Here is a 16,521-nt window from a genome sequence, read left to right on the forward strand (position 1 = left end):
CTCTTGGACTAGTTTCTTCAACCGTAGGAGTTCACCGACTCCATGTGCCATGGCTCTAAATTCTGCCTCTGCACTTGATCTAGCCACCACAAATTACTTCTTACTTCTCAAGGTTTCCAGGTTCTCATCTACAATGGAGTAGTATAATAGAGCTTGCCCAATCAGCAATAGTGTACCCCTTAATTTTCATATGGTCATGTCTAGAGAACAATAGTCCTTCTCCTAGACTGGACTTCAAGTACCTGAGAATACGATACACTGTGTTTAAATGCCCACTCTTAGGCACATGCATGAACTGACTTACTACCCCAACAACATAAGCAATATCCGAACGTTTAAGGTAGAGGTAGATCAATTTCCTTACCAATCTCTCATACTTCCTTGCATCAACTACAAGATGTACCCCTTAATTTTCATATGGTCATGTCTAGAGAACAATAGTCCTTCTCCTGGACTGGACTTCAAGTACCTAAGAATACAACACACTATGTTTAAATGTCCACTCTCAGGCACATGCATGAATTGACTTACTACCCCAACAACATAAGCAATATCCGGATGTTTAAGCGAGAGGTAGATCAACTTCCCTACCAATCTCTGATGCTTCCTTGCATCTACTACAGGATGTCCACCGTCACCACGTAGTTTATGATTCTGATCAATAGGTGAGTCAGCGGGTTTACAACCCATCATTCCAGTCTCATGCAGAAGGTTCAACACAAACTTCCTCTGATAGATGTTAATGCTTTTTTTTGACATTGACACTTCAATTCCCAAGTAGTATTTCAAGGGACCAATGTCTTTAATCTCAAATTGCTGAGCTATGTAGGATTTGAGCCTCTTTATTTCCTCTTGGTCACTCCCAATTACTACAATATCATCCACATAGACACATAAGGTTGTAATATTACCACCACCTTGACGGATGAACATTGTATGATCAACCTGACTCTGGGTGTATCCATTCTTCAGAATAGCTAGTCTGAACCGCTCAAATCAGGCCTTCAGAGACTGTTTAAGACCGTAGAGGGCTATTTTAAGGCGACATAGTTTACCTTCAGCTGTTGGACACTTGAGGCCTGGGGAACTTGCATTAACACTTCCTCCACCAAGTTCCCATGGAGAAATTCATTCTTCACATCCAACTGATACAATAACCTATCCTGATTGGTAGCTATTGATAATAGAGCTCTTATTGAGTTGTGCTTAGCCATTGGAGCAAATGCTTCTTGATAGTGAATTCCATATACTCGACTATATCCCTTGGCTACCAACCTAGCCTTATATCTTTCAATGGTGCCATCTGAGTGGATCCATCTACAACCTATTGACACTCTTCCTTTTGGAAGATCAACAAGATCCTAGGTACAATTCTTCTCAAGAGCCCTCATCTCCTCACACATAGATTCCTTTCACTCGGGACTAGTAATGGCCTCACTAACATTCTTCGGAATAGGAATTGAGGGAAGGACACCCAAAGAAGCAAGACTTGCAGGAGAGATTACATTATAATAAACAAACTTGGCTATAAGGTTAGCACAATCTCTTTTTCCTTTCCGAACATCAGTGGGGAGATCTAACTCAGAAGGAAGTGGATTTGGATCTGGAGAGGACTGTTGGCAGGTCTTGTTTTCTCTACTTTTGTATACTTGTACCTCCTGCTTCCCACCTCCCAGAACTAGCTTCCCCTTCTATACCAGTTCCCCTGGTTTTGACGAGGGCACATCAACATCCACCTCCTTGGGTCTCCCAACATCACAGAGAAATGTAGGGATGGAATGAAATGAAGGAATAGACAATGGGTGATGATCAACTACCTCTTCACTGTTACACCCACTCTCCGTCTGAAGAGGTAGTTTGGAGGGAGAGAAAAGGAAAGGACTCATAGAAGGTAACATCACTGGAGACGAGCCTCTTCCGTGAAGAGGGATGATAACATTTGTAGCTTTTTGTGGTAGGAGAGTAGCCAAGAAAGACACATTTGAGAGCCTTTGAATCAAGCTTAATACGTATAGATTTGTTATTATGAGCATAACACTCACATCCAAACACTTTGGGAGGGAGAGAAAAAGAGGAAGGTGTTTTCAAAGGGGATTTAAAGCCAAGAATAGAGGAAGGCGTAGGATTAGTCAAGGTGGTGGCAGCAAGAAGAGTATCTGACAAAAATTTTAGGGACATGCATGCAAAACAACGAACTTCTTGTCATTTCTAACAACAATGGCGATTTTTTTTCCTCAACCACTCCATTCTGTTGGGGGGGGGTATCAACACATGCAAGCTGATGAATAATACCATTTTCAGTGGAAAAGGTTTGGAGTCCCCCATACATGTACTCACCCCCTATCGGATCGGACAATCTTGACCTTAGTGTCAAATTGGGTGCACACCATATGGTAAAAATTTTTTAAAGTCTCATAGACATCACTTTTTGGTTCAACAGGAATACCCGAGTGGTACGAGAGTAATCATCATCAAAAAAGACAAATAGCGATAGCCAAACAAGGAGGTGGTGGGAAAAGGTCCCCAAACATCAGTGTGTACAATGTGGAAATGAGTAGTAGACCGATGACCAAGAGAAGGATAAAAGATCGACAATATTTGGCAAATAAACATGGTTCACAGTAAAATATATGAGAACTAGATACAGAAGAAAATAGGTGGGGCAATTGTTTTTTCATAATAGAATAGAAGGAATGTCCCAATAGTATCAATAGAACTACTGGCACTATGCCCACAAACAAATGATTGTGCTCCTTTCAAAACAGATGGTTTGTGATCAAGAAGGTGGTGCCCGTTCTCCTCACGTCCACTGCCAATAATCCTCTTCATCACCAAATCCTGAAACAGACATTGAGGAGGAAAGAAGGTAATACAACAGTTTAAAGACTTGGTTAAATGACTCCCGTTTCTGGTTTGTATTATCCAATTTGATTATAGATATCCCAGCCTTGATGTTCTCCAAAATGACGGGGCTGGGAGTAACACCACTTGGTCCACTAACCTCAGACAAGGTTCATAAACCCTCACAAGAAGCTTGTTGGATACCCTAACCAGGTGGGGAGTCCACACTCTACCAAATCTTCTTTCCAACAACAGAATTCTTAATATCAGTTAAAGAACAGAACACATTCATGCAGATCTTTCAATCATGAAGGCATGTCCAGATAGTGGGATCACACACTGACCAAGATAACATGTTTCAGCAAGATAAAGTGCTTTTATCAACAAGGCAGCCGATTAAATACCAGTTTACTGGCAGAACAGTCCATAGTCATTTGAGTTGCAGAAAAAAAGATTAGATATCACCAGCTGAGAGCATGGGGCTTTGACAATAGACTCCAGTGTGACTCCAAGGAACATAATTCCTACTCCAATACAGCTCCCGATGAATGAGAAACAAGAAGAGATTTCCAGAACTGGTGGTACTGTAGCAGTGGCAGAAAAAAAAAAGTTGCAGACCATGGGCTTTCCTCCTTTGCAACCAAGGTTTGAAGGCTTGAATAGGAGACCCTTGGGCGACTCCGATGGGTTTGGTCCCTACTGCAACAATTCCCTGATGAGGGAGAACAAAGGCTGTTTCAGATCTCGCAGTACTGTTCACAGAACAGTAGTCAAGGTTGAGTTTTCCATTGGTGGTGTGTTGACTGCTCCCATCTTCACCACCAGCGGCTTCTGTGGAGAGTATTGAGTCATCACTATGATTTGTACAACATGTTCCCTGCTCTGGAACCCTCTATTATTGTTGGGTTTCAAAGCTAGAGAGACTAAGTTTCAAGGTCCGTGGTCGATTCTCAAACCTAAAGTTCTGATACTAAGTTTGATAATATGTTACAGGAGAAGTTGTAGTCAAGAGAGATTAGAGGAGAGGATTCATTAACATTAGGAAAAGGAGATTACAACTTACAATACTGCCCCTCTACTAACATAACAGAAACTTAAGTGATTATCCACATTACATTTACTATACTATCTCATAGGTACATCTAGCAAAATATCCAATTTCTGTCAAATGCATTCTTTCATTCATTGGTATGATCTTCCTCAAGCACCCACTATTTACTTCTATTATGAGTAGGGAACAGCTAAAACCTTTGATTCCCAAAAAACGAGCGCTTTTCATGTGCTACTCCAATGTTTGCTTGATCTCTTTACCAAAAGTGAACAAAAAAGGATTAACTTAAAAATAAGAGTGAGTAAAACTTCTTCTAAAATTAAAATTCACTAATAGAAAATTCAATTCAGAGGGACCTCACTTGGCGGTGAAGGGGATCGAAGGGGTGGGTGGTCCGGGAACAGAAACGGGAGAGGACTCATAACCCCCCTCCCTTTTCCCTCTTCCGCATGCTAATTTATTCACCAGGCCCTGGAGTGATGCCGAATTCTCTGTTTTTTTTGAAAGAAAAAAGCTGAATAAATAGGGCTGTGATACATTCCGGAATATTATAAAGGTAAATACTTTTTTGTCCTGCCTGCCTGAGGACAAATGTGAATGATTTGGCTTGACACTTCTTCAGTGAAATTAGCTATAACTTTAATAAAATCTGGTTGTATTTGCAAAACACTGCTCTTGTTGGAAAGGTAATTGAAAAAGCTTTTTCAAACATCATCAAAATATGTATTTTAGATTTTGACCTTCGAAGAATCTAATAAAAAAGGGCCATTGCTTGGAGTAATGGTAAAAATTTGTACTGCCAGGGAAAATGTCCAGGTTCGAATGTTGAGAGCATTCACTTTGTCCAAGAAAAGCCGAAGATTAGTACCATCTCCAAACTCATCCCTCTCAGCCAGCAACTGGGTAATGCCCCTTAAAGAATCAACTCAAAAGAAAAGTGATGGAAATAACTGAGATGATCCAAAGTCTAATAATATAATGATTATCATTATTATCATTATTATTATTATTATTATTATTATTATTATTATTATTATTATTATTATTATTATTATTATTGTTATTGTTATTGTTATTATTAATCTCTCCTTAGCTCTCCTCCTGACACTCTTTATTCTCCTCTCTGCACCCTACTGACGAACCGTCTCCCTAGCTCTCCTCTTTCTTCTCCTCCCCATTGGCTGGCTCCCCATCCCGCCAGTTTATAGCAGTCTCTCAAGTAACTATTTTATTAATTTAATCCAATCCAATGCATACATGACTTACCTTGATTATACTATGTACTTTTGAAAGACGAAACACTGCTATTTGAACCTTGAGATACTTCTGCATCCCATGTATTCCCAAGCTGCAAAATACTGTGGATGAATTGAGCAGTTGAGGGATACTTGACTGTTGAATAAAAATTAATATTTCATTGAAATGAATATTGAACTCATTATTATTGATTATAAAGTTTCCTATAATTTCCTTTTCCATCTGTGGCCTTTCCAAATCTAGATATCATCCAAATCTGGATATCAGTAATATGAGGATTTTAGGTTTCATTAAATGGCTGATTTTATTGGACATATGTTTCTGTCAATCTGATTTTTGGTGTAACATCAGGAGTATGTCGTGGAAGATCGAGAAGGTAATAAGAATCACCCTGAGCTTGATCCTTCCCACATAACAGAGCTAAGAATGTTGGGCCTCTACTGAGTGGGAAAACTTTTCCTTCCATTGAGTTATCTTGTAAGCACATTGATTCTTCTTCATTTTCTTATTAATAATAATAATTGTTGTTGTTATTATTATTGTTATGAATATTAATATTCTATCCTTCTCTTTTCTTTTATACTGGAAAACATGCCATCTTAAATAACCACTTGGTTTCCTTTTCCTTTCTTATACTCTTCTGTCATCTATTTATGTCGAGGAAACATCTCTATCTTTGCTACTGAAAGAAGGGAGATATTATGCAAAACATTTTTTTTTGTGGGGATCATCAACAGGAGAATTTTTTTTTGTTAAAGATGGAGAGAAAAAGTGAAATGAAATACAAACACAATTGATCTGCCTAAAATATCTTAAACCACAAATCTCCACAAGCCAAATGCAGAAGAAACCCAAATATCTTTATTGGTTGTATCTGTGCTTTCCGATGCTGATACGTATTTGGCATATTGGCCCAATATGTACCAATACTTAATTCCCTGAATCCAGCTAAACTACTACATTTTAATAATAATTAATAAAAAAATAAACTCTAGAAAGAACCCCCATGATTTGAAAATTTTTGGGTGAATGATCTGGACCGCAAGCCAGGTTTGGTTGAGAACTGAACCAAACTTACCCAAACTAAAACCGCAAGGTCATTTGCTCTTCTTTCTTCCAACAGCTGGATACTACATAAATTCTCCTCGGCTTGGAAAAACTCAACCACAATTTTTTCAGTGACGAGGGGGTAACAGCATGTGAGTTGCATCCTTGACCAGTCCCCAAAACAAAGTTCTGGTGATGTAGGGATGTTAGGAATAAATTCCTCGAGCTTGGCCGTTCTCTCTTCAAAGACACATGGTTGAATCACAAATTCAAGGACTTCAACATCAAGAATATTGTCTGGAGTAGTCACAACTTCATGTGGAGTACATTATGACCCTCCCCAGACCTTGCTGTGGCGGGAGTCCCATGCACTGGGTACGCCCTTTTTTTAGTCACAACTTCATGTGGAGTGCTGTTGAACTCTTCCTCAACCATAACCTCTTCTTTTACTGTGGACTCAACCTTGTCTTCTTTCAATTCTTCATAGTTATGGTTTTTGGTTTCAGCCAATGGAACTTGAGTTAACACGTGTACTCCACATGATTCCTCTTCATCCTCTGGAGCTCTTCTCCTTTGCTCGATGGCAAAGGTTCATATTCCTCACATTTGTCATCTGTCTCAACTGTCATTACAGCTGCAGTAACCTTCTTCTTGGGGCAGAAGTTGGCAGTATGTCCCATCTTGCAACAGTAGTAGCACTGAACATTGTTGCGGCTGTCCATAGCTGTTTGTCCTTGGTGACGTCCAGAGATCTTCTTGTGATAGTATCAGCTGTTGGTATCTTTCCGTAGTCCCCAGCTCGAGGACCAACCATCCTGGAGGGAAACTTTAGATTTTCCTCCGCCTGTAGAGCCTTATGGAAACAGTCTTGCAAATCATTAAAGTCATAGACGTTGATTTCCTTTCTGATCTCAGGATTCAGTCCTGACTTAAATCGCAAAATAGAGGTCATCCTCATTGATTCTTGTGTGTGAAACCAATGTGTTGAACTGCTCCATGTAGTCCGCAACTGGAAGTGTGTCTTGCTATAGGGTATTGAGCTGATCATGCTGGGCGCGACGCGTAGGGGGATGATACTTGGCCTTTCATTCTTCTTTCATTTTCTCCCAGGTAGTAGGTTCTGTACCACGAATTCAAAAGCCTCTCTTCATTCAACCGCTGTGACTCCTTGGCTGGTCCAATCAACAAGGCTTGTGCAAGCTTTAATTTCATGGGTTCTAACTAGTCATACGGATCAAAGTAATCATCCAAAGAAGTAAGACAATCATGGAATACATGGGGATTGAGTTTCCCGTTGTATTCTTCGAGTTTAGGCTTGATTTTCTGTGACCTGTTGGCTTCTCTGGTTTGGAAAACCAGTTTCAACCTGTATGTGCGGGGTATCTTCAAGAGAACCCTGTAGTGTAGGGGGTTTGTATGCTGCCGTCCGTAAAATTTAGAATGGTTATTTGGTGTGGAATAAGATGGCAATCCCTCAACTATGTGCAGATCAGGGTTTTCAGGTCTGGGGGAATGCAAAGACTCACCCCTCTGCTGTTTTATGACAGCGAGTTCATCTGACTGCTGCAGCCAATTGATTAAGCATATCTTGAAGGCTGGATTCAGTAGGGTTCCTTGAATCACTGTAGGCCATAGCTCTGATACCAAATTGATGGGGTTTCTAGGCTCCTAGGGACTTGGGAATAAGTAACCTAAAGTTTAGCCAGAATCACAGGAATAAAGAACCCAAACCAGTAAAAGGAAATTCCATAAAATACAATCAGAACAGCACAGATAGGCAAGAAATTCTGGACGAATGGTCTTGGTAGGATTGAATGGCTCCACCCAAGAGCGGGGGGGGGGGGGGTGAATTGGGTGATGACTTTTTCTTTCACTTAAAACAGAACCTCAACAATTTACAAGTGAAAGGGAAAAAAGAGAGATTAAGAGACAAATAGAAGACACATGCAATTTAGAGTGGTTTGGACCAACCTGTCCTACGTCCACAATCTTGATCATGGACGAAGGATTTCTCCATTATCTGATTCTTTTCCTAGGCAAGAATCAAGCCCTTACACACTCAACCACGGGGTGAGTACCCAAGCCACATAGGCTCAAAGGATTTTCTACCCAGGTCATACAGACCAAGGATTTCTCTTCAGCCACACAGACTTATTTTTACAATACAAATTGGCTTCTTCTTTCAAGCCTGATAACTGTAACCTTTTAAGCATACTTTTTGATCAATACAAGATGCTTTCTATACAACTTGAACACGTTGTTGGTCAGTTCTAGCCCTTCTCAAGATGATGTAACACTTGAGCACAATCTCACAATAACAATCTCTCAAAATGATGTTATCGATGAAGCACGGTAGCTTTTCTCAAGAAGATGATCGAATTATGCTCTTTGTTCTTGTTGTGTCATGTTTTTGATTGATACATGACATCAAGTGACTCCATCCTTTTATAGGCAAACAAACTAGCTGTTGAACTAGCCGTTAGGGTCAGGTTTAGCTTTTCCCTTGAACATTTGAATGCACTTTCATTTCCAAGAGAAACTAGCTGCTGGAGAACCACTAAAACATAAAAAATGGTTAGAAGCATTTAATCCTTTTGGTCTTCAATATTCAACTTATGATTTTCAAGAAAAACTAGCTAATAGAGTTCCTCAACATCAGTGAAGATGTTTAAGAATTCCACTCCAGTGGTTATAGTCCAAGTGGTCATAAATAAATAGTCAATTACTTTCCAACTTCTTGACCATGCAACATTAAATACTGTTGCATGGAAGACTTCCCAACCGTCACGGAAGACTGCAGCTGTAGGGACTTGAGATGGTCACTCTCAACATGCATGAAAGATGGTCATGGAAGACTGGAAGGGTCCCAAGGAAGCATATAGCGAGATGCATAACACATGCAAGCTACAGTCGATGACATTCTAGATGTCCCAGCGTTCAGTTTCATTAGAGTCCTTTCAACATCCACTTTTCAGGGATTAAAGGGCACCTGACAGAGCATACTATAGCTCACGTAATGTAGGAAGCGACATTGTCTGTCTGAGATGACTTAATCTCACAAACTCTCAGACATTCACAGAAGATCACACGGAAAATCGTAGTGGTCGCTTGTGGACACTTAACATTAAAAGCTCAGTTGTCTGTGAGTTCAGACTTAGAATTCTTGAGATTTACCAAAATCAAGTTCGGTCGTCTATCCCTATTCACGGAAGACCATGGATAACGGACTTAAGACTTTCTTGTAAGTCAATTCACCTTCTTGGTTTTTCCATGTAAGTCCATTTTTATGTGATTTCTGGGCTTTTCATTTCTTGTTGATCATCTGTATTAGGATTACAGGTATTCCAATTATAATCAAATCCTAATGTCTTGACTTGAAGGGAGGACGGAAAACCGTCTTCAATAGTTCTTCTTCCTATCAACATGCCCTGTTCACGGAAGATCGTGGACAACAGACTTAAGACTTGCTTCTAAGTCAAGCCACCTTCTTGGTTTTTCCATTTATGTCTATTTTTATGTGATTTCTGGGCTTTTCACATCTTGTTGATCATCTACATTAGGATTACAAAGATATTCCAATTATAATCAAATCCTAATGTCTTGACTTGAAGGGTGGACGGTAAACCGTCTTCAATAGTTCTTCTTCCAATCAACATGCTGTGTTCTATCTTCAACTGTACCTCTTCAGCAGCTTGGGTAAATTTTATCTCTTAGCACATTTAGCACGTCTACCCAAAACACACATCACATAATGGGTTTCATATCCAAAACTCTCAATATATAAATGGAACCTTCTAGTTCCAACAGGTCTGAGCATCCTAGAGAAGATTTCAGCAAAGTTTGAAGTCAATCTAATGGTCAGATTTAAGGTTATAGAAGGATTTCACTCTAATTAGGATTCCAAAACCCAGACAGAATTGCAGGGAAATCGAAGCAGGATTGATGGGATTCAAAACAGAACCAACTAACGAACTGACTTTTAGATTAAACAAAGGACAGAAACCATAACAGTATTCTGAAATCAGATAGAAATTTAGACCAGAAAACTGAGAATTGGAAGAAGTATAGTTCCAGTAGGAAACCTGAAATCAATATCAATGTTATGGTTTCAAACAGAGAATGATCCTTATTTCAGAAAGAGAAATCAATTGAAGATTTGAGCAATAATCATCAGTCAATTGATATGAGAAATCCCAAAATAGAAACAGAAATCAGAGTTCAGAAAATTAAGATCTAAGAGAACCATGATTGCAGTGGGATTTCTGAAGCAGAACTGAATTTAGAAGGATAACTGAGAAATTCAACTAGGAATTACTAAGATTGTTAAGAACAGAAACATACCAATCGAATGAAGTAACAGCAGACCAAACAGAACTAACGAAAAGTTGAGAATTTACATTCGCAGGTTGAATTAAAATCCAGATCTGACCTGGTAGTTAAATGGGGAAAATTGAATCGAGATAAGGGGAGATAAATTGATCAGGAATCAACCTGATCCACCTAGAATCCGACAGGGTTTGCTGCCGAATCCACAGGAAGGATCGCTCCTGAATCCACAAGTGCAAGTCTGAAATCCACAGGCCAGCTGAGCCAAAAGCTTCCTCTTCATCTGTTAGGCTTCCAGCCTTTATATATTTAAATAAGACTCAAAACAGAAAAGAATATGAACAAAAACAGACTAAAAAGGACTCTCCAGCCGCGGACTGCATTTTTTTATTGGACCAACACTATCACATCACTAAACCCCCCTTCCTTTGGGGCTTGTTTCTTAAAGTTTATTTGGGCCTTGCTCACATGCTCCTAGATCGTGAAGGCGACATGGGATTGAGGGTTGGATCAATGCTGTCCCATCACTAACCTCCTCCCTTCTACCCCTCCAAAAATGGGGAAAAAAAATAAGAAAGAAGAGAAGTTTAAGCCCACAAATTCAGTTATAATCCAAATTCAGTTATAATCCTGGAGGATCTGTCTCATCTCCAGGGAGATTGACCTACCTGAGGCATTGGGTTATTTCAGACCGCAGTGATTCTTGGATGCTTTTGTTGACTGAACGAGTGCCAACCATTATCACTAGCCGTATGGCACTGGGGATACTGTTACTGAGGATGATCAGAGATTCACTGGTGGGATGGACCCAATCCTGATGATGCAGACACCACTTTGAAGGACTTTTGGATTCTGGCAATTCACCTTCATTTGCCATATCATCAACTATGATCAAAACTCTATCATGGAAAACAAATAAGGCTGTAATTTAGAAAGGTAATGCTCTAAGGTGATACCATATTAACCCTCTTGCCATATCGAGATGCTCCTACCATGAACTGGGAAAACGAACAAGGCATTGCTTTAGAAGTTAATGTTCTAAGTTGATGCCATATTGACCCTCTCACCATACCGAGATGCTCCTACCATGAATTGTTTTCGTGAATTTTTATATATTGAACATTCCAAGTAGCCAGAGAGTTGGCATAAGACCATATTTGCGATGAACGTATATCCTTTTTGTTGAGTAGATGAAGAAAGACGAGGCATCAAGAAGTTCCTTAGAACAAATCTTTGACTTCCCCTTTGAAGAACTCAAAATGCCTCCAACATGGACCCGAAAGAGAACATAAGGGCACCTACCCACTTCCTAGTCTATGCACAGAAGTGTAGGCAGAGATGTATCTTTGGATATTTGGACTAAAACCCATTTATCTATAAATCAGAGTAATGGTTAAAAAATCCATGGATCTCCCATTAAGGCAACTACACAGTGAAATTTCCTGCTCATGACGTCCGACGCACTGTTTTTTCCCAAACCAGACTATAAATTGAACTGAAGAGGCCTGATTCAGTTTTAATTGGTCAAACCACAGTCTGAGAAAAAGATAATTAAAATTTGAAAAGGATAATAAAAGAAGTTGAATAAAGGAAAATTGGGGAAAGGTTGAATGGCAACAATGTTAAGTGGTATAGTGGTTTGTGCTCCTGTAATTAGTTGGTTGCAGTTTTATGTGTCCTTACATGCATCTGAACACTACTTTATTTTTAACTATAGGAACTGCCGAACCAAATCTGCTGGTTATCTGAAAGCTGGATGGTTTGCTTGCGGTTTATACATTGTACGGACCAATGTCCAGATGGGGTTGCTTCCCGTTTATTCCATTTTGATCGTCAGTTCAGTCCTGTCCAGTTTTAGTAACCATGTTCCCATCTCACCAATCCTAACCTTGATGCCCCTCCCTAGCTTTCCTTGAAAACATCCCATCATGAATCTCAGGAAAACCACCCATTTAGATTTAAAACTAACTTGATAAGTACTTTTTTCTCAATGACGAGGACTTTCATTGGATTCATCGGATTAGGTTATTCTTTCTTTTGTCCTTTTGGGATGATATTGTTTGAGTTAAAATAATACCGCAAGCGTACGGGTCAATCGTAGCTATGGGTCGAACACGAGGAGATATACGCCACTCTATTTAACTAACTTAAAAGTAATACAAAGTGAACCAAATTAAAGTGTTAAATTAAACTAATGAAAATTAATGCAACCTAACTCATAGGCATCTATCAAAATTAAGGGATTAAATTGGCGTCCTAATACATTAGCATCTAACTATTAAACGAACGCAAATTGAAAAGAATAAAAATGCAGCCACACATAATAACCACATAAAAAGGAATAAGGGATTAAAAGTGCATCCACAAACCACAACCATATAAAAAAAAATAAAAGAAATAGAGGGAGAAGAAGAAGAAGATAGAGAGAGATAGAGGAGAGGGAGAATGAGATTAAGGGTTTAGAGAATGAAAACTTGGATGTGCTTGAACTGGACTGAAATTGCTTCCTCTTCTAAATCTCCAAGTCTTGTCATCAACTTAGAAACTTAGACTAGAAAGCTTGAAACTAAACTAGAATTATTACAACCATATTGAAGACATAAAATTAAAGCATGAATCAAAAGCATCACAACCATGAAATTGAAATCATAAAATCAAACTAGAACTTAGAAAGTCAAAAACTAGAAGAAGAGAAGAAGAAATTTCACTATTTAATTGAACTAAAAACTACACTAAAAATTGAATTAAAATTGAACTAGAAACTAACTAAAAACTGAACTAAAAAAACTAACTTCTTACAACCCAAAGGGCAAGGGGTATTTATAGGGGGAAGGGAGAAGAGAGAAGAGGGAAGTGGTTGGAGAAATATTCCCTAAGAAAAGAGAATATTCTCTTCTCCTTCCTCCTTTACATTGCCTTGAATCCCAAGAAAAAAGAAAAAAATAAAAAGATGGAGAGAAAAGAATCCTAGATACATAAACCTTCTATTTATTAAAAAGTAACTTTCTAATTCTAACTTGTGCTTCCTTTTCTTTGTAGATATCTTCTCCAAGCAATGAGATCAAGGCATCTTTGATTTTTCAACTTTCCATAGGTGAGAGAATATCTTTCAAAATAAATCTATCCCAAGTAGAATTCCAAAAGTGCCCTTGGAAAGTTGAAGGAGAGAGAGAGAAAGGGTGATGACTAGGATTTCCACTCAATCAAATAATACAATGCCCATCATGTCCTCAAGTAAAATCGTGGAGCACTGGGTGCAGCCCAATAAAAATCGTGGACAGTAATGGGCCTTAAAAATAATGGAATCTAGTGGCAGTGTGGATCCCTCCATGTGGATATCAGTCCTCTCTCTTCAAAAATGAGAAATTGCCGTAATGGTCCTGTACTTGCAGTAGATCTCCACCATTGCTTAGAAATATCTTCTATAATGTCAAAAATGTCTTTGGGCAGTGGTAGAATGACTATGGGCTTGCACTACAATTCCTTTTTGATCCATTATCCTTTCTTGGGCTGAAAAGAATAATCAACTGCATGGAGGCCTAAACAAATGCGTACTTGCGTTTCGTCACGTCCATCTTGCTCCAAATTTAATCCTCTTTGTAGTCATGGAAAGAAAAATGGTAACTTGCGACATGCAGCTCCCGATAGTTCAAAATAGCCCAAAATAGCCCAAAACCTGAAAAGCACAAGAAAGCACCAAAGTAACTCTGTCCAATGTGGTAAAATATATGCTTTATGCCCTAAGATTTCACACATAAATGTGCTCATCAGATATTACGGTTTAAACTCCTTCCGTTGAATCTCACCTTTTATGTGGGAGATGTTTCTCCCCAATGCTCTCTTATTCTTTTGAAAAAATTGATAGCAAGGGGCCACTGTTCATATTTGGTTTTTTTTGTTCTTTTCCTGTTCAGATAGCCTCTTTGTTTAGCTAGCAATTTTATATAGGCCTTTCTCCAGACCTCGAGGATAAAAGTGGCGTAGGGTTAAATTTTTCTTCCACTGGGGAAGAAGTAATGTCTCAGAAATGGCTCTAGATCGGGAGCAGAATCATGAAACAGGGTTTTTTTTAGCTCTGCCCGCATATTTGTGAACTTGGGATAAAGCTTTCTAGATCGGGAGCAGAATCATGAAACAGGGTCTTTGTAGCTCTGCCCGCATATTTGTGAACTTGGGATAAAGCTTTCTAGATCGGGAGCAGAATCATGAAACAGGGTCTTTGTAGCTCTGCCCGCATATTTGTGAACTTGGTATAAAGCTTTTTTAAGTTGGGTTGGAGAGTAAAGTATTTGGTTAGTTCTAGACCTTCTGGTGATATTGATGTCATGCGTCCTGCCCCATGAGCCTAGGGATGATCTTGGTTGCTCAGATGACCATAATCAATCCTGTAGAAGAATTTATTTTATATTTTTGAGTTGATTTTCAGTTTATTAGTCCATAAAGAATCCACTGTTCATTAGGTAGGAATGATGCAGTGAGGCTGATAATTGTATTTGAAATTTCCTTCTATAAACTGATGAAATAGTTCCAGTATTCCGTATAGGTCTGTGTGTATTTTTTAATGGGTGTTGGGGGGGGGGGCAAATGATGAAAAGAACTGATAAATGCATGACACTTTAATTTTGTCCTTTTTGTTTCTCAATTATTTTGTTTTGTTTTGTTTAATTTATCTTCATAAATGTCCTTTTCCCCCCCTTCCGGGATGATCATATAAAGTTGTCATTGAAAGCTAAAATTTCTATTTATTGCAATTTTCAGGGTTATTCCAGATACATTTTAAAAAAAAAAAAAATTTATTTGTACCACCTCATCCAAACTCCGCAACTTGGAGCAAAGGTTGTAAAGTTGCCCATTCAAAGCCGGAAAACGTATCTGCGGGGATGCATCAGGAGCTTCCTTTCCACCCACATGTAATCTTTCAAATCTGTAATTCAATATAATGTATTTCTGTGGGTATTTATCGATTGCCTCGACCCCCTTTCAAATGTTTAGGCTTTTAGGTATGCATTTGGTGCAGATGAATACCCCTTTGTAGCATTATAATTATTTCTCATAATTTTGTAAATACAGTTGTGTATTGATTTAAGGTATGCTAGCAATTTAACATTGCTAGTTCAGTTGTTTGACAGGAAAGGCTTGTAAACCAACTTCTCAGGTGATAAGCTATCCAAAGTCATTTTCTGATCATGTTTTTAAAGGTGAGTAATTCATGTCATGTAAACCAAATTTTCGGCTGTGTGCAATGCATGGTTTGGAAATTCCTACTGTACCAACAAGCTTTATGTTTGCAACTGAACGCTTACCACTGTACATAATGTAGAGCATGTGTTCGCAATGTAGGAGATGATACTTGCAAGCCAGTTAAGACTTCGACGTTTGTTTTAGCTCAGGGAGAACAGTAATATCTTAGATGGTTGTGTAAATCCAAGATAACGGAAATACAAGGGGACTGCATAGAAAGCTTTTATAATAGCTCCTGAAGTTTCGCTGCAATGGTTGGGGAAGAGTAGTATTTTTCCTGTCGACTTTGAGATAGGTGGATCAAAAACATGGGTAATGTGAAAGAAGAGTTTTAGTAGCAAAGATTGGATGGCAATAGACATACTCAACACAAACCATTGTTGTTTAGCAGGACAAATTTAATAAAGAACATCTATTGTTTTCCCCTATTCATCTTCTTGTCACCAAAATTGGTGAAGTGATAACTTTTAACCCCTACATTATAGTTGTTTAATGTAGGGGTTAAAAAAGAATTTTCAAATCTCATGAAGATTGACTGAGTTGACTCGCTTTAAGGAATGAATCATGGTAATGCGACTGTTAGTACATTGAATCTCAATTATAATGCACAAGATTAGAAAGTTTACATCTAATGCCCAGTTGTGTGATCCTCTCAAATTGAGCTTTCCAACATTGTCTGGAAAACACTGATTTGGTGATAAAAGTAGCAATGTGTCTTAAATAAATCCTTTCGATGCTTCTTGTTGAGAAGCTCTTAA

General features: G+C 38.7%; 1 protein-coding gene across 3 annotated transcripts in view; it reads left to right on the forward strand.

Moving 5' to 3' along the window:
- The window catches only part of LOC122662627 (E3 ubiquitin-protein ligase MARCHF8), a 62,474-nt gene extending 46,767 nt beyond the window's left edge, over window positions 1–15,707 (forward strand). For 2 of the 3 annotated variants that reach the window (XM_043858317.1, XM_043858315.1), the window contains exons 8-9: window positions 5,501–5,626; window positions 15,281–15,707. In XM_043858317.1, coding sequence (XP_043714252.1) covers window positions 5,501–5,593 — 93 coding nt within the window. In that variant the 3' untranslated portion in view covers window positions 5,594–5,626; window positions 15,281–15,707. Of the gene's footprint in view, window positions 1–5,500; window positions 5,627–12,293; window positions 12,425–15,280 lie in introns of those variants that run through there. The other variant, XM_043858316.1, reaches the window with a different exon arrangement.
- Window positions 15,708–16,521: the final 814 nt, after the last annotated feature.

Source organism: Telopea speciosissima, chromosome 5, assembly GCF_018873765.1.
Source record: "Telopea speciosissima isolate NSW1024214 ecotype Mountain lineage chromosome 5, Tspe_v1, whole genome shotgun sequence".
Lineage (NCBI taxonomy): Eukaryota > Viridiplantae > Streptophyta > Magnoliopsida > Proteales > Proteaceae > Telopea > Telopea speciosissima.